General features: G+C 45.0%; 1 protein-coding gene across 4 annotated transcripts in view; it reads right to left on the bottom strand.

Annotated features, from left to right (window-relative positions):
* Positions 1-21817, bottom strand: part of ARHGAP40 (Rho GTPase activating protein 40) — a 39699-nt gene that overhangs the window by 2665 nt on the left and 15217 nt on the right. For 3 of the 4 annotated variants that reach the window (XM_083873369.1, XM_083873370.1, XM_083873367.1), the window contains exons 2-14: positions 14618-14820; positions 9276-9496; positions 8071-8146; positions 7145-7296; positions 6371-6536; positions 5956-6047; positions 5760-5837; positions 4831-4990; positions 3522-3604; positions 2585-2791; positions 2188-2328; positions 1127-1287; positions 238-293 (exon numbers count right to left, since the gene is read on the bottom strand). In XM_083873369.1, coding sequence (XP_083729495.1) covers positions 238-293; positions 1127-1287; positions 2188-2328; positions 2585-2791; positions 3522-3604; positions 4831-4990; positions 5760-5837; positions 5956-6047; positions 6371-6536; positions 7145-7296; positions 8071-8146; positions 9276-9496; positions 14618-14798 — 1774 coding nt within the window. In that variant the 5' untranslated portion in view covers positions 14799-14820. The remainder of the gene's footprint in view (positions 1-237; positions 294-1126; positions 1288-2187; positions 2329-2584; positions 2792-3521; positions 3605-4830; positions 4991-5759; positions 5838-5955; positions 6048-6370; positions 6537-7144; positions 7297-8070; positions 8147-9275; positions 9497-14617; positions 14821-21817) is intronic. The other variant, XM_083873368.1, reaches the window with a different exon arrangement.

The raw sequence follows: 21817 nt of genomic DNA, 5'->3' as shown, positions 1-21817 counted from the left end.
TTCATTTCAATATTACAACCCTTCAGAAGCATTTCCACAAATCTCAGGTAATGGCTTTGAGAGAAAAGAGGGTAGATGTACATTAGAATTAGGAAGAAATTCTTCAGTCTTGGGGTGGTAAGGCAATGGCAGACAGAGTTGCCCAGAGAAGTTTTTTAACTACCTCCTATCCTAAATGAAGCTGAGCGTAAGAACTGGACATCAGAGTCGTTATTTTCAGCCACCATTGGTACTTACCAATATTGCCTCCCACTTCATACAGGAGCAGGTTTGTGCACTCTGTGGAGTTGTTACTGCAGAAAGAAAAGAAAAAAACCACTGAAAGTTAAATCTCTGCCCAGACAGATTGCGTAGTTTGGTAATATTCCTTCCAAAAGGATTGTTTGTGGTTCAGAGGCCAGTAATGATCAAAGAGGTCATTTTACAGAGACCTTGCTGATCCTCCTGCACAGTGCAGGAGACACAAAATTGGAAACAAAAAGCAAACAAGGGAAGCTATTGGTGAGACAGCAGCTGACCCATCTCCAGCAACTTCCCTTCCACCCTCCCTGTCTGGACACCTCCTGGGGCACAGGAGAGGCACTGCCACCTCACCTGCTAAACACAGGCTGCAGGAGCTGTGACAGAGGGGGCAGGAACTCTTCTGTTCCTTTTTTGGGTTAGTTCAGCAATTCTCCACAGGAGCACAGGAGGGAATTGCAGAGTTTATTTTAGGAAATCCCTACATTAACATAAGCATGCTGCAATTACTACTCCAGGCAGAGGATACAGGTGATGCTTTTCTGCAGGAGAGCTGGAGGGGCTTTGCTCATCGGGGTCAATGTTGCTGCCTTTTCCCTTCCCTTCAGCAAGGATCCTGGAGTTCACTGGGTGTCCAGCAGCCCAGAGGGGACTGCTGACCTCCTGACAGCCTGAGCACTGGGTGGAAGGACTCACTGAGCTAAAATCTGCCTTCTCCATCCAGCACCATTTCCTAGGCTTGGAACAGAGGAGCAGAGAACAATCTCTCCTCATGACCCACTGTGCTTCCACCTCACCTCTACCTCAAAACAGAAAACAGCACCTAGACCACTTAAGTTTGGGTGTTTTTTCCTTTTCTTTTTTAAGCAGAGAAAAAGCCATTTACCACTTGAGGAGGTTGACAGTGTTAACAATATTCCAGCCATTCTGGCACAGGTTCTTCTGAAACTGCCTCAAGACATCAGCAACTCTGGTGGCATTGTTCAAGTGCACCTCCAGAGAGTCCTTCAGGAGGAGTGAGGCGTGGACCTTCACAATCTTGGAAGGCTGAACAAGGCAGAAAAAAAGAGAAGAAGTGCTTTAAAAAAGACTCTTATCAGTCAAAACATTAATTTTCAAAATAGATTGGAGAGTGTGAAGAATTAAACCTGTCCAGAGAGCTGCTCAGAGAATTGAGGCTTGTTTCTTACACACACAGTACAGGTTGAAAGCTTATGGAAGCACCGAGTTGAGCATTATGAATAAATCATAAATGTTCTGGTGTTGAGGCCACGAGAGGAGCTCTGTGCTCTCCATCAGCGTGTGCTGGTGCTCTCTGCTGTTCAAAAACAGCAATGACACAAGCTCGGGTGAAAAGAGGGTTTGTCAGAAGAAATTCTGACAAACTGTTTTGCATAAGTGTGAATGACTCTTCTGAAATTCATTTGAATTACTTGGGAAGGAATTTTGAGGTCTGGGTTGCAGGTTACTGAATTCCAGAAAGGTCCTTTCCAAAGAAAGAAAGCACCAAGTGATGTGACATCTTAACTCACATTACGGAGCAAAATGAAAATTAGGCAATAGCCTGAATTTATGCTTTGAAAAATGAAAATAAGTCTGCCTTTATCACACAGACATATCTGTGCCAACACATGGGATACTCAGAGCCATAAGAATTCTGCTCTTCATACAGGGAAAAATAATTTCTGCTCCTGATCTCTTCCCTGCTTTTAACCAAGTGTTTTGTAGCCTGAAATGTATTTAGTGCTCTTGCTGTTGAGATCACTTTTTGCCACAACGTGGCCAAAAGCTTCTGGGAAAGTGTTCCTCATTATTCAGCTTTTTTTTGTCCCTCTTGTTCTTTTCAAGGGTATCACCCCTTTCATCTTTCTGAGTCCTCAGGAAAATATTTGACACTGCCACAAAGGTGTTGTTTTTTGGGTTTTTTTCCCCGAAGTCCTAACTCACCTCTCCTTGGTGCTTCTCCACCTTGTCTTTATCAGCGTGAATCTTCCGCAACAGATTTTTAATTCTCTTGTCACAGAACTGGTACCTTTTGTTGCTGCTCTCATTCAGCTTTCTCACTTGAGCTACCAGAAAAGAGGAGACCTGGGCAGGGGAGAAGGGTGAAAACAGGAATTAAATCAAGAAAAGATAAGGTTTAGGAACCTGATAATCACTTTAGCTCCTTAAATAAACAAAAATGTCTGTCTACCTTGAGGACAGGTAGCCTTGGAATTCAGCAGATGTTTTGCTCACAGCTGTTTAATTCCTCTGAAATTTCCTAGGCTATCCCTTCCTTATCCCAGTTCTAATAAGACCAAGGCACTGCTGCACCACACCACAGAATTGCAGTGGGACTCACTGTCCAGAGCAGATCCTGGTAGTGGATCATCATCCGCACCACGTCCGCCGCCCCCTCCGCCAGCTGCTTCTCCTTCCCCTCTGGGATCTTGTTGGGCAGCCCCTTGTGCATGAAGAGGTTGGGGGCCATCACTGTGGAAACGTTCCAGAGGTTCATTTTGTTGTTGTTTTCCCTGGCAACCACCTTGCTGAGAAACTCAAGGAGGGCCTGGGAAGAGGGAAAGAGACGTCAGCCATCCATTAACAGTAATGATCAAAAAACTACCATGGCAATTGCTGGAGAGATCATTAATTAGCACTTAATTGATATAGATCAGCACATCCCATTTCTCCAGTCAGGCAGTAGAGTCACCAATATTTAATACTGGGATAGCAACAAATAATCACAGCAAGAGAGGTTTATCCAGTATTCATGAATCAGGAAAAACAGTCTGTGTGGGAAACAGATGAGTTTTTTACTCCTTGGCAGGTGGTAATTTACAAAGTTTAGCTGCAAAAGTTTCTGAATCCAAAGATGAATCTCCCCTTTCCTTCAGTGTCCCCTCAAAGCCATTCCCAGACATGGAAAAATAAACCCTTTTGGATTATCTCTTTCCCTGCACACCTCTACCAGAGCCATGACAAACCATCTTTGACTGAATTATATATTCCAGTGCTCTAAATGAAGTGTGCAGGCCAAGTCAGCCTTACCTTTAATACCTGAGAGCTGAACTACTCAGGAGGAAAAAACAAAGGAACAACCACCATAGCCCTTATAAAGCACAGAAAGGCAGAGGGGGTGTCTATTTAAAAACTTTGTGGCACTTGGGAATATGGCTCAGTGGTGGCCTTGGAAGTGCTGGGGGAATGGTTGGACTCAATGATTTTAAGGTTTTTTTCTTCAATTTAAACAATTCTGTGATTCTGTTTTGCCAGCTAAATCAAAAGCAAACAGTTACCTTCAGAGTGTTCCTGTTGGACTCTGGCAGAATCAGGATCAGGAGGTTCAGAGCTTGCAACCTTTGCTTCAGGTCTGGAATATCTAGAAGGAGAGTAATAACAGAGGATTCAGGTTTCTGACCCTTCTTTTTGAGCACAGGAATCCTCCAAGGAATGAGACAATTACTTATTGAATGGCTGGTCATCTAGAATTTGAGACCTTGTTTCACATAAGTAAATCAAACTCACACTGTTCTTAAGAAGGGAAGTACTCATATTTTAGAAGACTGATTCATTTCCTTTAGAGTGCACAATCAACCAGCAACTCCAATGCCCTTGAAGGGCAGCAAAAGAACCCACAATTCTCCATTTTTTAACAAAGAACTTGTGCACTCAGTCAGCTTAACACATCCAAACTACCTACAGAGGCACCAACCTCAGAGAAATGTGCTTGCAGAACAGCACATTACCTGCAGACAGTGTGCCCTGGCCAGTTTCTACACCTCAGTCTGTGTGTCTTTATTGATCAATTTATCCTAACTGATGGCAGCAGCCTTGCAGGCTCAAGTGACACAGAACTGAAGACCCCAGTGTTGGAACCCAGGACATTGAGAATTTTAGACTTTCTGTGCTGACAGGCACTGACCCTCAAAAAAACACTATATTTGACCTGAGGCCGTGGAAAAGGCTTCCAAAATTGAGTGATAGCACTGGAATTATGGGTGTGGAGTTTGAAAAGAAGTGTGGAAAAACTTAGAGTTTAAGGTTTTAGAATATAGTAATATATATAAAGCAAGATGGAGGTTTTAGGGCATAGGCTGAGTCCTTTTTTTTCACCTTCTTCTTCATGGGTTTGGGTGGTGTTTTGGAATTGGGTAGAAAAGTCCACATTGCAGACCATGGGTGTTTGGTTATTGGGTTAAATGTAAAAATAATTCAGGCGACCTTTCATAATTGGACAGTTTGTGCTTAAAAGGCCTTGTAAAGAGACAGGAGCCATCATCTACTTTGTTAGCTAGAACTCACAGCTCGTGAGACTGTGCCATAGATAAGAATTAATAAACATCAGAATCTGAACATGAAAAGTCTCTCAAGCATTTAATCTCTGCTCTAACAGAAAATAAGAGAACAAACCCACACCCCAGGACAGAGCCTCTACAGAAAGGCACATTCAGTCACACACCAGCAACTCCAGCCCTCGGCTGTGCTGAGGATCCGCAGGCTCCCATCATTGGATCCACAGGCTCCCAACACACCTGGCAGGAGAGCTGTGGAGCTTTGCACAACCCCAGCTGGTGCTGGGCAGGGCAGGGCAGGGCAGGCACTCACTCTGGACAGCAGCAAAGGCAGGCAGGTACTCTGCTGTCAGCAGCGGGGCCGGCAGCTCTCGGATGAATCTCTTCAGCAGCCCCGACACGTCGTTCTGGTGAACCTCATCCCAGCGGAACAGCCCACTGTAGAAATCCCTTTCCAGCTTCTGTTCCAGGCTCTGTGAAAGAGATGGAATTTATCACATGCTTTACAGAATCACAGAATGTGTAGGTTGGAAAAGATCTCCAGGATCATCAAGTCCAACCCAGCCCTCAACTAAACCCTGGCACTGAGTGCCACATCCAGTCTTGTTTTAAACACATCCAGGGATGGTGACTCCACCACCTCCCCAGGCAGATCATTCCAGTACTTTATCACCCTTTCTGTGAAAAACTTCTTTCTGATATCCAACCTATACTTCCCTTGGTGTAGTCTGAGACTGTGTCCTCTCATTCTGTCAGTTGTTGCCTGGATAGAGACCAACCCTCAGCTGTCTACAGCCACCCTTCAGGGAGTTGTAGAGAGTGATGAGGTCACCTCTGAGTCTCCTTTTCTCCAGGCTAAACAACCCCAGCTTTCTCAGTCATTCTCCCTAGGGCTTGTTTTCCAAGTCCTTCACCAGCCTCGTTTCCTCCTCTGGACACGCTCAAATGTCTCAATGTCCTTCCTAAACTGAGGGGCCAGAGCTGGACACAGCACTCAAGGCGTGGCAAGCATTTAACAAGCAAATGTAAGAGGGAGTTTATAGCTGAGCACTGGGAGGGCAAGACATCAAAGTCAAAGTGGTGCAGAGAGCCCCAGCACACACTCCAGGATTTCCCAGCAATGGATGTTTCTGGTTGTACTGGGAAGGGGATGAGATGATTCAGATCATTCAAGCACTTGTTTCAGTAAACAAGCTTCCTGATCACCCCTGACACTTCCAAACAAAGCTAAAGGGCTCCTACCTTAATTCTGGTCTGGGACCCAGAAACTCTCAGGATGCCCTCTGTTTCAAGTCCTCTCTTCTCCAGGCAGGACAGCAGCTGTTAAAGGGGGAAACAGAAATCTCTTAGGCACAGAGGATAAGGAGTCCGCCTGTCCTAATCACACACTCCTGACTCTGGGGACCAGAGGTGTAAATGAAACCAGTACAGAACTTACTGCCTGGAGCAGCAGAGGGACCTTGGTGTTGGGCAGCAGCTTTTGGTCATTTTCCAACAGGGTGTTGAGTGGAACTCCAAAGAGTCTTTTCTCTGCAACAGAAACAACATTTCCAAGTCTGTATCACCCCTAATAGAGGTGTAAAGGATATATCCCCCACTAAGATGGTACTTTTGTAAACACAGATACTGGAGAAAGAGAGGAATAGTTAAACAGCACAATTGCAGCTAGACATGAATGTGGTAGTAGGTCTTGATGTCATGATCCACTAACTTCCAGGAGAAATCCAAGGAAAAGACACCTGTCACAAGGTTTCTTATCAAAGACCCTCTGTTCTAACATTTGAAACACAACTGATGAGTGTATGATGAGAAAATGAGTATAAAAAAGAAGATACAAAAAAAGCACAACTAACCTGTTGTTTTCAGTTTTGCTGCTTTGTTTCTCTTCAGCTCAAAGCCCAGAATATCACAGAGAGCTGTAAGTTCTATGAGGGCCAATGTGGGGATCTTCTTCATGTCCTGAGCTGACAGATCTCCAATCCTGGTCACTCCTAGTCTGCCCTTCGGGATCTTAAATCTCTAAAGGAAACACACACAAAATGTTCAGCTCAATTGTCACTATTAATTCCACTAATGAGCAACTTTTGCTGTAGTTTTATTATTTTTTATCATAACCAGGCATCTGTTCTTCCTGCTGTGTTCAAGACCAGACATATGCCCAAAACTACTCCTACTCAACCACCAGCTGAATAAATATTTTCCCTTTTCAATATTGCTCTTTAATCATACTGGAGATGCCAGTTTTTCCAAGTTAATGGCAGCCTGACACCCACCCTAATCAACTTGAACTTTGGAAGCAGCCCAGTTCATTTGCAGAGAGGAGAAAACTTTAGAATTATGAGTAAAAAAGTGCAGTTAGTTACTCTCCTCTTTTCAGCAAAAACAACATGGATGTCTGTCAAAATAAAGAGTTTCAGATAAAAGACTTATTTCTTTTGATCCTCGACTGCACAATGTCTATCCTTACCCAACATTGCAAAGATAACAGCAGAATACACCCAAAAATACCACCAAACACAGACCCATTGCAACACTACCCATAGATATGAATGGATTTCGGTGTCTTGTACCACCTTGACAAGCCAAGACTAGTAAATTCTAACAGGAAGAATTCCTCCAGTGCTTACAGTCAGGGCATTTCCATCCTTTAACTTCCTGGATTCAGACAGGAACGATCCCTTGAGCAGGACAGCTGCTTGCTCTGAGTAGGCAACATCCATGTTGAACACCTCCTCTTTCCCAGGGTTTCGAACTGTGCAGGAATAATCCTGGGTTTCTGCTGCAGAGGAGAAATTGTCTTGAGTTTCTGCAAGCCAGGAGGGTGAAGCTCAGAAAGCAAATGTGCTAAAAATGCGGTTTGAGATAGGTTTGGTCTCATTGCTTTTAAAAAATCCTGCAGTAATGCATGAAAAGAGTGTCCCCATAGCCCAGGGTGATCAGTAGGGTGTCTGTCCTGAAAGGGTGGTCAAGCACTGGAACAGGCTGCCAAGGGAAGTGGTGGAGTCACCATCCCTGGAAGTGTTCAAAAGTCATGCAGATGTGGCACCAGGGGACATGGTTTAGTGGTGAACACACTGGTGCTGAGTTAGTGGTTGGACTTGTGATTTTAGAGATCTTTTCCAAGTTTAATGATTCCATGATCAGTGTGAAGTCACAACATTATGGCTAAAATTACCAGGTCACTGGTAAGACAAGACCACAGCCATAAATTAAATGACATACTTATGGCTGAACATCTCTTTACACAACTACTCATGGCATTTATAAGGTTTCACTGTATGATCTTTACTAGACTGATTTTATTTTCACCTTTCAGTTGCTTTATCAAGAACTTAAAATGATCAGCTTGAGTGACAATTCTAACAACACTGGAGCCTGGAAAAGTTTAATCCATAGATGTGAATTATCATGTAAAGAAACCCACACCCCAACACAAACAAGTTCAGTGTTTCAGTACCTGTACATACTTAAGTATGTGTGGCTTTCCTTCCAATTCCAGCCCTACTTCAGATCCTACTCTGTATTTAAAAATGGAAGAAAAAGTCTCCCTTACTTTTCTGGGTGTTTGAAGTCCGTAGATTGTGCCACAGTGGATCTGGGCTGGACTCCTCTTTCTCTGCTGCTGTGTCCTGAAAAATAAGAAAGAAGTTGTTTTAGCCACAACCAAAGGAGCAGAACTGCAGGAAAACATGAAAAGACTGTGGTTATGAATTCTTTATCAAGAAAAAAAAAATCTAAATAAACCAACAAACCTTCCCCCCGCAAAAAACAGGCAGTGTTAGTCTTTCTCCAGGATTTCCATCTCTACCAGGTCAGCTTATCAGAACTGAGTTTGGGAAGGTTTGTTTAACGGTGATTTAACATGTCACTGGAACAAAGAAAACACAAGAGGGCTCCAAACGATGCCAGTGCTCCACCAGGCTGCCATGCTGTCTGCGCTATATAGAAGCATTCCAGCAGGAATGTTATTCCAGCCTGGGAAGGCCATGGACCTGCAGGTTTTCTGGTACCTCCTCAACACTGCAACCAGGATTTCTCTAGTCTCAGCTTCCTTCCAGTTCAAGAGATGAAGCCATAACAGGAGCCCTAGGCCCAGAAAGCCAAGCCAGGTCCCAAGAAGCTCTTTCAGGAGCTCACAATTGTGGGGGTTTTATCTCCATTTTTTCTATTAGAGCTGGAACTAAATGCTCGGGAGACAGTTTTGTGTTCGTACTCAGTTGTTTATTAATTCTTATCTATAGCACAGTCTCACAAGCTGTGAGTTCCAGCCAAAAGGTAAAAAGTGCCCCTGTCTCTATCTCTTTCCAAGGTATTTTAAGCACTAATTGTCCAATTACAAGATGACACCTATATTATTTATACTTTTTAACCCAATAACCAAACACCCATGGTCTGCAATGCGGACCTTTTCACCCAAATACAATACACCACCCAAACCCATGAAGAAGAAGGTGAAAGGAGAAGAAGGTGAAAGAAGAACTTACCCTATGCCCTAAATCCTCCGTCTTGCCTTATATATATTACTATATTCTAAAACCTTAAACTCTTAACTTTTTCGACCCTGTGATATCCCACACTTCTTTTCAAACTCCACACCCACAATCCCAGTGCTATCACTCAGCTTTGGAAGCCTTTTCCACAGCCTCAGGCCAAATGTAGTTTGGCCAAATGATCCTTTCTTGGAGGCCAGGGCCTGTTAGCACAGAAAGCCTCAAATTCTCGTCTCCCAGGGTTCCAACACCCCACAGCCCAACCCACCTCTGAGCCAGCCACTCCGAAGATGTCACGGACGTCGCGCACGGGGTGTTTGTTCCTCCTGCGGCGGGAGCGCGAGTACGTGTCCAGCCGGCGCTGCACGGCTGCCGCCTGCGTCCTGGTCAGCGTGGACAGCAGCACCAGGTTGTCCTTGTCTGAGCCTGCATCCCCCAGGAGCTCGGACAGCCCCGCGTCCTGCAGCCACTCGGCCTCGGCTTCTCCCTCTGCCAAGGGGGGCATGAGAATCACAGAATGATCAGGTTGGAAAAGAGCTCCAAGATCATTGTGTTCAACCCAGCCCTGACACCTCAACTAAACCCTGGCACCCAGTGCCACATCCAGTCTTGTTTTAAACACATCCAGGGATGGTCACTCCACCACCTCCCCAGGTAAATCATTCCAGTATTTTATTACCCTTTCTGTAAAAAACTTTTTCCTGATATCCAGCCTATAGTTCCCTTGGTGCAGCCTGAGACTGCGTCCTCTCCTTCTGTCAGTGCTGCCTGGAGAAAGAGACCAACCCCACCTGAGCACAGCCACCTTTCAGGGGGTTGTAGAGAGTGATGAGGTCACCTCTGATTCTCCTTTTCTCCAGGCTGAAAAAAACCCCAGCTCCATCAGCTGTTCCTCACAGGGTTTGTGTTCCCAGCCCCTCACCAGCCTCGTGGCCTCCTCTGGACCTGCTCAAGCATCTCAACATCCTTCCTGAACTGAGGGGCCAGAACTGGACACAGCACTCAATGTCCTTCCTAAACTGAAGGCAGGGTGAGCAGAGAGCAGTGACCTGGGTGCTTGCAGTGCTTCAGAGGCACAAAGCAGCAGCCTGGGCCATTCCCTGTCTGGGCTGGCAGTGGGACATCACTGGAGGGAGCCACAGCTTTGTGCTGAAGCCATGGCCATGGTCAGAATCTCAGCCCTAATCCCAAGTGCCCAGCTGGTGTGGGGGGACACCAGAGAGCACACAGCTCTTTGGGCTGGTGTAGCTGCTCAAACAGGTCTTATTGCTCATTCCAGGTGAGGAAAAGGGAGAAGAAAGAACTGTGGAGGTAGAGATACTCCCAGGAGTGCAGGCTCTCAGCGAAGCTGGGCAGAACAGGGCACAAGTGACTCTGGGGGGTATTTAGGCAAGGATTGTGACAGGATATGGGAGTGAAGTCAGGTGGAGTTGATAAATCTCCCTTTCCATGGACTGCCTGTGCAAAGGGGAGCTCTGGCAGCAGCATACATCCTCTCAGAAGGAATGGCAGGGCTTCCCTGGATCCCACCTGATCTTTCAACAACTTTGAGAATGGACAAAAGGTCTGTGAGAAGCCACAGCACACAACACTGCTTATTTGGCTTTTATACTTTTCCAAATGCCTTGGTTGCTTATTTTACTTTTTATTTTTCAATCTATATGCATGCATATATATATATATAAATAATTTAATATCCAGGATCCTGATCTGGTAGGCTCAAATGTATTTTACCTAATATATTAATATACTTGCTGAACTATCTGTGTGCATCACCCCTACCCTTTAATTTTTTAAGTGGATTGGTATCAATATACTTGACTAAAGTAAAAACGTTATCTTTACCCTATGCATTCATTTTATGTCTATGCCTATTCAAAATATCATTAAAATTAAAGACCATTCCAGTTCCAGAAGGAAGTGTGAGAAGCCTGGAGACAGTACAGCAGCATTATTCAAACAAAATCAATTCCACTTCATTCTTCAATACATATAAAGTTGCACTTCAAACACAGAAGATTTTTTTTTCTTATGGGATACACTCATAAGGAAGTGCAAGTGAGAAAGTGCCCTGAGCAAGGCAGCTAGTTGAAATTCAAAGATGAAAGAAACAATTTAGCAGGTGACTTCAACTGTAACACAGCAAACACCACAAAGCCTTTATCTGTCCAATTCCATCTACCACATTCATTCACTGCAGGCAGCTCCAGTACAGCCCTACCAAAGGTTAAACTGGGAAAAAAGAAGAATCTCAACTGAACTGATTGGCACAGAGCAGCTCATTCCCACTCTCCCTGTCCTATGCAAAGTTCTACCTCCTCAGCTATCACAGCTGCTCAGGCCAAGTTTTATTATTGCAGCATCAATAAAAAGCAGCCATGCAGCTCTCCCTAAGAGATTAAATAATTTAACTTTTCTGGAGAAACCTCATGTTCATGCACAGTACATGTTGTGACATAATTAAAACTCAGTCTTCAGAGCATGGTCTTTGTGACTTTAGATGCCATAATGAGACAGAGCTTTTTTCATCATCACACCACAATAAATAGAGCTGAACTTGAAGACAAGAATTTCTCTAAGCAAATACTGTAGGAAATTGTCTGTTTTTCCCACACATCCCTAAGTTTTGGTCTTTTCCCCTGTCTGGTTTACAGAAGTTAGCATCCCCTGGGCACAGCCAGTTGTGGTCTCACTCACAGCTCCTCACCAAACACCTCCTTGTCCTACATCCATGGTTCCACAGCAGAACAACACACAAAAAGCCTTTGGTTTATTTTGCCTTTGGGAACTAGAGGAAGTGAAGTGTATTGCTTGCAAATTTTGAAAATAGCCAATTCCAGTCATAACAGGAAGCTGATCTTATACACAACCCCACACAGCAGCCCCTCCATCGGACATCCGTGTGAGCTGCTGCCACATCTGATGCCAAGGCACCAGATTGTAATCCCTCTATTTACTATTTTGGCCCAGTTGTGCTTGCCAGTAACACAAAAGGAAACCAGCAAAATGGGTTGTTTCTGGGGAAAAGGGAAAAAATGGAGAGAATCAGGTCAGAAGGGAGAAATCCACAGGAGATGAGCTGCAGGTTTAAGCCTGGAGAGCTGCTAAGGTTTGCCTTGTGAGTTTTCCAGGCAAGCAGCATTTCAGGAGGGCACAATCAGGAATGATTTTGCATTCCACACCAGTTCCACAAATTTACTTGAAACATAACCTAGTCAAAAATAGCACTCACAATAAAGTATTCACTTTCCAGATATTTAAAGGACAGCTACAGCATCCTACATGTTGAGACTAAACATGGAGCACAACTTCCTATCTGATTTTTGAAGGTAAAGAATCACCCTTTGCAGACAGTTCTCAGCCGTGGTTCTGTGCTGTAAGGTCACAAACAGGTGTTTTAGTGGCAGTGCCTGTGTCCCCAGCTGGCTGTGCTGTCAGACCTGCACAGAGCTGGCCAAACAGTGACAGCAGGGACAGCACAATGCTGCATTTCAGGAAAGAGCTACTTTCTGCTCCCACCAACTGTTAATGAGGCCACGAGTACCCTCAGCACCTTCCAGCTGCCCCAGATGTGCAGTTACACCTCCCACTGCCACCAGGTCACCAGCAGCTCCCCAGGACACCACCCCTCAGCCAGGGCTTGCACAGGAGCCCAGGGCTCCCAGCTGGGTCAGCATTTTTGCAATGCCTTATCTCCACATAGCCTCCCCACTGTCCCTGAGCCCTGGTTATCACAGCCATCTCCCAGGCTGTCTCCAGACAGAGCTGCCCAATCCTCAATCCCCAGATCTATGCAAAAAGTGATGGTGCCTCTGGCTCTGAGAAGCCCCACAGCCTCTATGCTCCAAGCAGGAGCTGCAGGGAGGTGAAAGGCAAACCCTGCACATCATCCAAAGCCTCCCCACTCCCTGCACAAGGTTTATTTGCCTAAGCTCCTTCAGAGAAGGCATCAGGAGCCCAAGACTGCCCCACCTCCTTCCCCAGGCTGCTGGGAAGGCTTTGCTACTTGGAGCATCATTTCAAGCCTGTCTGGTTTCAATGGCCAATTAAGCACCCAGCTCCTGCCTGCTAGATTAAGGTACAGCATTAAAAGACACTTTTCCTCCTATCCCTGCTTATACACAGTAATCAAATTGCCTCCAGCATATCAGTCTTTAGGATACCCCAGACAGTCTTTCATCTCATGGGATGGTCTCTTTTCCAGTCTCCTTCCTGGTGCACTCATTTTCTGAATCACTTTGCATCTCTTCCAGTTCCAAAAGTCAAACTTGTGTCCTTTATGAAGGGACATTAACAGCAGACCTTCATGTTTACCATGTCCTGCCAAGGATGGCAGACAGGGACAATGACATTCCCACCCTGCTCTCCAGAGCCTCTCTATGCCCCCATGAGAGCTCTTGGCCCTTCCCAAGCACAGCAGCACACTGGGACTGTCACACAAACATTTCCCCAGGACACAGATCATTCTCAGTATCAGGCAGCCTGGCAGCTGTGCAGGCTGCAAACCTGTGTTCAAGGGGATGCACAGCCAACCGCCTCCATCTCTCCAAAATGGACCCAGGAAAGGTGTGACTCTCCCCTGAGGGGTCACTGGGTGTTTATCAGCCCTTATCACCCCTCCAGCACCCCGGGGTGTTGCATTTCCCATGTCTAAAGGGGCTGCTCATCAGGAACTGCAGTGACAGGACAAGGAGTGGTGGGCTCACACTGAAAGAGGGGAAAGCTGTGTTAGACATTGGGAAGAAATCCTTCCCTGTGAGGGTGGGGAGGCCCTGGCACAGGGTGCCCAGAGCAGCTGTGGCTGCCCTGGATCCCTGGAAGTGTCCAAGGCCAGGCTGGACTTTGGGGCTTGGAGCAGCCTGGGACAGTGGAAGGTGTCCCTGTCCATAGGAGGGGTTGCACTGGATGAGCTTTAAAGTTCCTTCCAACCCAAACCATCCTGGGATTCTATGATTCTATAGAGGAAAAAACATATTCCAAAAGTTTTGGAATAACTGGCTCAGGTTCCAACTATTCCAAAGCACTGGATAACATCTGTGCTACAGAAAGTGCATTAGAAACACCCCATAGACATTTCTCCTAAAGAAAAAAAAAAAAGGATATGGAAGAAAAACCTTGAGTGGATGGACTGAAGGCTTTCTGGGTGTGTATTGTGGTTTCTTGAACAGGGAATTAGAGAGGGAACAGTCTGCCTTCCACAGAAGCAGCTCCCATAGAAGCCACTCTGATGAATCTCAGAACCATCCACACAAACAAGGCTTCCCAAACAGCCCCAGCTCTCACAGAGTGTTTACCACACACCACCTGAACTGGCACTGAGAGCCCCCACCCTTGGTGGGGCTGCCTGAAAAACCTGGAGCCTTGAACATGCTCCTGGGGCTGGTCTTTGCAGTCAGCTTTGCTTCAGAAGCCGAAACCAGGCCAGACCAACCCTCCCCTTCTGCAGGGCATTATCCACCACCCAATTAAAATAATATCTCTATCCCTGATTGACTGATAATATTCTAACCATACTCCAACATGCTCCTGAATCGTTCAGGTGCATAAGCAAATCTTCTGTCTCAGATGTTCACATTCCTCCCCTCACTCCCAACATTTTTGGCAACCTACCCTCCTGTGTTTTGACATCTGCAAGGCTGCATTCCTCTTGCTCGGCCTCAGCACTCTGCTTAATGTTCTCCACTTCCAGCCAAAAACTGTCCATTGACAAGTTGTCCAAAGCCTCTCCCCTGGAATTCGTGCTCTCTGACACCGGGGATGCCACAGGACTCTTTGGAGGAAGCTGGTTCATTTTCCAAGGGCAATGTCTGGTGCTGAGAGAGGAAGAGATAAGGAGAGAGAGATTAAGCTCCACTTATTACACACGGCGTTGGTGTCCAGCCTCCACTGATTAATGACTGCAGCAAAGCCAAACAGAGGTAAATGCTGAGCTTCCTTTGCTTAGTGTTTAGCAATACAGACAAGGCTGGGACCAAATCCCCTTGAGAATGGGGAAAACTGCTGTCCAAACATGTGAGAGGACACAGGATCAACAGAGTCTTTTCAGTGCTGTCCCTCCAGTGACCTCCGGCACACCACCTACCACCCCACACTCATTCCAAGAGTTCCCTGCAAGTCTGCACAGGCACCCTGTGCATTCCCAGCCACCCAGGATGTTCCAGGCTCAGTGCACGTGTGCTCCAGGACCTGGCACAGGGAGGAGCCTGGCTGCTCCCACCACAGCAGCCCCAACCCAGCAGGTTTGGGCTCCCCGTGCAAAAACTGGCACAGCTCCATCCCCTGCACAAATAACTCACAAAACTATGTCCTTATACATATAGCATTCACATTAATACTTGCAAGAAGTCAACTTTACAACATACATTTCTGACACACTATATTAATACAACATAACTTTCTAATAACACACATAGTATTCATTTCAATATTTGCAAAAAGCCAATCATATAATATGTATTTATAACAGGGCTGAGGCCCCCTTTGCCTGCCCAGACCAGATTTTTCAGCTGTGAAACAACACAAGGTGTCCTGGGAAACCCAAGCACAAGGAATTTTCTTACCACCCTGCTGATTCATTCGTGCACAGCTGAAGTCTCAGACTGGCCTCGTTCAGTTTTCAGCCCCTGTGCTCTGAGCTTCTCATCACTTCATAAAACATTGCCTCTCCTAAAATGGGCTATAATTGTCTTCAAAGAGTGCCAAGCCATTTAAGCCCTGCTATACATATTTTTCAAAGACTTACAAAGAAATGGGATAAGTGGAACATACTTATGAGAGCACCTCAATGGTTCCACTGATGAATACAAAAATTAAAGAGATGGAACACTACTCCAACTGTGGGTGGTTTGAGAAACACCCACGAACAGCCAGGATCACCAAACACAGGCCAAAATTCCTTTCTAGTTTCATTAAAAAAAAAAATCAAGTCTAAATCTTACACCTTGAAAACCATGACAACAAAACACCCATTAAATGCTATTTAGCCTCCTAGCTCTTGGAGCCAAAAGTTACAGATGGCAAAATATCTGGAAAGTTTTAGCCAGAAAGTCATTATTAGCAGTTCTGGCACTGACTTGCTTCAGTCATGAGAAGCTTTTCAAGTCATAATGGGCTAAATTTGAAACTCTAACGACTAAGAGACAATGTTGTGGGCCATTCTGCACTTGTATTTACACACGTGCACACACATCATGCACACACCTTGCTCTAACGCACACAGGCAGCCCCTCTCTCCTGGGGGGCAGAACCACAGCAATTACCACCCCTCCAGCAACATCTGGAGGCAGCCACAGGGATTAGAACAAGAATTAAAGGGGTTTGTTTGTTTGTTTGTTTTACAGGAAGACAAAAGTAAAAGACTGACTTGAGCTATTCTACCACCCATCAGGCAGGAACAGAGGTGATCTGCTTCCCTATTTTGGGATATCCAAATAACACTCAAGATACTGATTTATAGCCTGGTAGAACAGGTTATAAATATCCAAATAGCACTCAAGATACTGATTTAAAACCTGGTAAAACACCTAAATAGTCAATATAAGATTTTTTAATTTTTTTTTTTACCTGCATAGTTCATATCCAACTCTCCCAGTTCTGCTGCAGCAACTCAATTTATTTTTTCTCTTTTCAACTTTTTACTTCTATCTTTACCATTAAGAGTTAAAAAGTTAAATTGCATCCCTCAACTTAACTCTTCATCTTCAGTATTCCTCTCTATTTTCTCACATTTGCTAACAACCATAAGACTAGATTTAAACAAAGATACCTTGCTAGCATCAAAAAACACTGTTCAACACCCTGCTAGGATTCTATTATGAACTAGAAGTCAACAGAACTCATCACTTGCAATATGAAATTAAGTGGAAGGAGGAATTCAGATTATTTTGAGGGAGCTGGTTTTGTCCCTATCAAGGACACTGGCAGACAAACTTGCACTGAAGAAGTCTCCCAGTGCACAACACTCAGGAACCATCTTAGAAACTCTCCTAATGCTGCACTGCAGGCTTTCAGCAGGCACAAAACAGCTCTTCTTGCCTTGAGTTACTGCCCTGTATTCCTGTGGGATCCAGGTTATAGAGATTAAAGCAGCTCTGAAATGCACCTTTCCTTTGTGTTCAGCTTGGTTTGGAGCTGCCTCATAAACCCAGAAATCTCCAGGGATCAACACCAGAACAGAATTTAGGTTTGCAGCCCCAGCAGAACCTGTCCCAGAGCTGAGCAGCAGGAGCACCCAGCAGATGTTCTCTGTGACAAGCCTGTGTCACACATGGCTGTGACAATCTCTTCCCCATACCTGCCTGGAAAAAACAACACCATTTTAGGCCAACATAAATAAAACCTTCAGCTCTTTCCATAGGGTGGCTCTCGACTTAGATCTTTTGCATTACTTACCCAGACACCAGGCTCTGAATGCCAGTTTCAGGCCAGGAGATGTAACTCCAAGTGAACCATTATTTATGTGAGGCATTAGGGCATGTTCCTGGAGCACACCTGAGAAGGCTCACAGTGTCCTCACAGCCCAGGTTTCAGGCTATGCCCTTGCCAGCAGCTGGTTTTGATCTACATTCAGTCCACATCACAGAGTTCTGGTGCAAGGACAGAGTTTTGTCAGACAACAGGGAACTGCTGCACTCCATCCCAGCCTGCCTGTGCTCCCACCCTGCCCACAGTTACCTTGCTTCCTTCCACAGCTGGAAATACAGATCTTCTTGGACTGCACCAAAAGCCCACCAGTCACACTATAAACCTACCCTAGGAAAGCCACAGCTGAACTACCTGTGTGTCAAACAAAAGCCATCCTCACTTTTTTCCCTTAGTTGGCCCAATTACTGATGCACTAAACTTGGTTTCATTGAGTTCAGGATGTTAATATCACACAGCAGCTCTACAGAGGGGCAGCAGGATCCAGAGCCCAGCTCTGCCTGTGTTAAACTAGAGCTGTTGCTCCTGCCTCACAGGACAACATAAAAATCAGGCCTTCACATTTAGAAAAGGTTTTATTTTCGGGTCTAAGTTGGTTTTTTTTTTTTTCCTTGAACTCAGTGCACAGCTCTTTGCAGATCCAGCTGCCCAGGTGGAAGGCTAATTTTAGACTCAGTGCACCTAAAAGATTGTTCTTCCTCATTGCATACCCGAGTCAACCGGAGGGCAACCTGTGGCGTGCAAGCACAGCAACAGCTGAGATTGAAAGCAGAGATTGTTGGCTTAAAATGTTAATGGCTCAGTGCAACTGGGCAAAGAGTAGGTGGAATAATCGAGTGCACTCCACTGCACTGTCAATGTAAAAAAAAAAAAGCATCAGATTATGAAGCTTTAAAAATTAACCCAACAAAAAGGAGGCTGGCAGAAAGATCTTGTTAAGGACAGCCATAGAGGAAAGGCTCTGTGGAAAGACTGAGCATCTTAATCCAGCCTTCTCCTCTTGTTTAAGAGCACAGCCAGTTTTAACAAGGCTTGAGATTCACCTGACACCTTCAGTCTAAGCCTGACTTCCCAGCATTAATAACACAGCTATGAGGAGTTAGGCTGGCACAGACCTTACAGAGCTCATTTTTTTATTGTTCCTTCTCAATATCCCTCCATGAGGACCTCTGGAAACCCTGCATGCCTGGCTGTGCTGGGGGCTCACTGATCCTCGGCAGTCTCAGAGTAATTTTTGATCTGTTCCTAGATACTGTCAACACATTGCAAATATGTTGCAAACACTCATGTAATTCTTTGCCCTCTTGAATACCAAAATACAATAAACACTGTTGCTATGTTCACTCCAGGCTTGAATCACTCCCATGAGAGAGCTTCTCAAAGGACCTGGAGCTGCTTGGGCTTCTTTTCTGCTTGCTCAACGTCCCTCCCTCATTGAAATACCTCTCTAGCAGATGAATAAATAAAAAGGTTCCTTCTCAAGCATTTCAAACAGACCAAGAGGCAACAAGTGCAAGCCAAGAAAATGGAATTCTTTTAAAACTGCTTCCAGAAAAGTAAGATGAGAAAAATGCAGCAGGAACAGAAGATTTCAGGCAGACAAGGCAGTCCTGCCACACAAGCAGCACCCAGCCTTTAAAGACATTTCCAAAGATCTGGAGCAAGCACAAAGGCACACATGGAACAAAGAAACAGACAGAAAGTCTGAATGAGCCTCAAGAGCAGCTTTGGAGTAGCACATCAAGTCACAGCATCATTCACAACAACCCAGGCCGTGAGCATGGAACACAACCACCTTGCAAGAGAAAAAAGAGGGATTAGTCTATCAACTGATTGCAGTATTTGACAGATAAAGACCTTTTGTCAGAGAACAAAACTACATTAATATCAAACCATGCACATCTTGCCTGCTTACAATTTACTTCAAGGTCAAAGCCAACTCATGGGTATAAAAGCAAAAAATTGAAAGAAACAAGCAAAAAGTCCATGCAGGCTCTCCTCACATTGCTTCCAGGTTCTTACCCCTAAGCAAGCAGTTTGAACCTAAATGATGAAATGTGTAGTTAATTCTGAAGAGAAAAAAAAGTCACCTAAAGATTAGCACATCACATGAACACAACATACTAGCTTTTCTTGCTTATCATGTAGTGGGATATAAAGGCATCCAGGAATAACAGACAGGAGTATTTGAAAAACTGAGAAAATCCTGAAGCAGTAACTCACATATATATACTTTGTTTTCAAAACATAGATATCGCTGTAGCTATTTTGCTTATTGGAGGTTTAAGTCTATCAAAATTATCAATGCAAATATAAAAACAGGTTCCTGTATGGAAGAAGCCAATCTACTCATTATCAAAACTTTACATGAAATGCACATGATCACTATTTAATTCAGACATACAGAACTACACAAAATTCTGTTCCTACCACAGAGAGCAAAGTTATGCAGGAGATGCCTCATGAACAAAAAATTCCACAACTTTTCTACCAAAGGTCTAAACCCTACTGCAAATTTTTAATGCCTGGCTTAGTTACCCTCAAAATACCCCAGATTTTGTACATGGACACCACTATCAATTGCTCCTTTCTGCCCACACCAATAAGCAGAAAAGAACTACTAAGGAGTTCTCTTACTCCTAGGGGAAAATGGAAAGCAGATGGCTGGTTCAGATTCCTCAGACCAGACCATAAAAGCAAAGAGAGCCTAATTATCAAATTACTGCAGTGGCAATGAACAGTAACTTACTCAACAGACTCTTACCATGCTTTCCTTTCCCTGGCTTAACTCAACCTGAGCAGCTAAAAAGCCACAATTAAAGCAATTTTAGCAGTAGTCTGCCACTGCTGATGTGCATCAGCATATCTCTGACCAGAGATTTCCTCACATATTTAATAGTTCACCAAGAGTATCCCCTGTGAGAAGTCACAGTGCCTTTAGCCCAGTTACTTCATCCAGCACTGCTGCCAACCCCCCCTTATGTCCCCATTAAGGCATTTTATCAAAGACTTTGCACGTGTGGGATGGTACAGTTGAAGGTCTGTCTCTACAGCACCAGCGAGAATAGCTAAGATGTCACTGCCACAATTTGCTAATAAGATTACAGCTTGTTTTCAGTAACACAGCAATCAGCTCATCAAGATCTTCCATTATGCAAGCAGCTCAGGGAGCAGCGTCACTTCAGGTTGTTTTGAAGAAGCCTGTTCTGCAAGTGATAAAGAGGACATGCCGGATCGTGCCGTGTGTGTGGAGCAATTCCCACCAGCTGCAGCTTTCCCCCGGTGCAGCAGGCAGAAAGCACAGCCTCACCTCCTGTCCCGGCATTCTTGGTGACACCAGGAAAAACAAACAGCAATCCTGTGCCCAGGGCTGTGTGAAATGAAAGATGGGGATCCTGAGGCTTGTGTGTATCCCACTGCTTCAGCCCAGCACCTCCAGTATTTTCTGTGCTGGACAAACTCCAGAGGGTGTGGAGAAACTGTGGATGTCCCATCCCTGGAATTGTTCAAGGCCAGGCTGGATGGGGCTTGGAACAACCTGATCTGATCGTGGGCATCCCTTCCCATGGATCAGTTTGGAACTTTATGATCTTCAAGGTCCCTTCCAACCCAAACCATTCTATGACTCTGTTACCTCCACCACAGCTTTGGATCTCAACTAAAGCACAGGTTGTAACTTTCCTGACAATTAGCATCTCTATCAAAGAATTTAAGGGCAAAGAATCTCCATCTCTAGTTCCTTGTCTCAGGCCTTCATCTGGAATAGATTTGTCTCTACTCCATCTAGTAAGGGGCTAAATAAACAAGCTAAGGAACAGGGAAAGTTGCCTTTAATTACAGATTTGCCTAGAGGCGTCTCTGACTGAAACTCAGAGCAGAGCAAAGACAGGATTGATAACCCCACGCAGATACAGCCAAATTAAAAATATTCAAAGCCATGTTTAGCTTAGACTATTAGCTGGGTGTCTCTCCCACCACACTAGGGTTTGTTTTGGCCTCAGAAGACACAAGCCACCCTCTCTGTGCATGGTTTTGTGTTTGACTGTAAGGTCACTGTGGAGCCCGTTGTTCACTTTCCCCGCTTTAGCAGTGTAAGCCAAACAGGAAAGGGCTCTCATCCAAAGGGAAATCCTGCTGGGAGCATGGGGTACCTGGCCAAAACAAATCTTCAGTAGTACTGGGACCTTTAATGTGGTTGTGAATTGATAAAGCTGAGCTGCAGGATGATTAGATGGCAATCATTAATTAAAAGGTGGCATTCCTAACCCTATTTCCATCTCCACTGAATCCATGTCCACTTAAACACATCAGCACCTCTGTCGATCCTGCTCCCACAAGGACCTGGTCTGCCATTCCAATTCCAGCTGTCACTATGGCACCAGGATCCCA

This window comes from Zosterops lateralis (genome assembly GCF_965231275.1).
Source record: "Zosterops lateralis genome assembly, chromosome: 16".
NCBI classification, from domain to species: domain Eukaryota; kingdom Metazoa; phylum Chordata; class Aves; order Passeriformes; family Zosteropidae; genus Zosterops; species Zosterops lateralis.
This window is presented reverse-complemented; position numbering and strand designations above follow the sequence as displayed.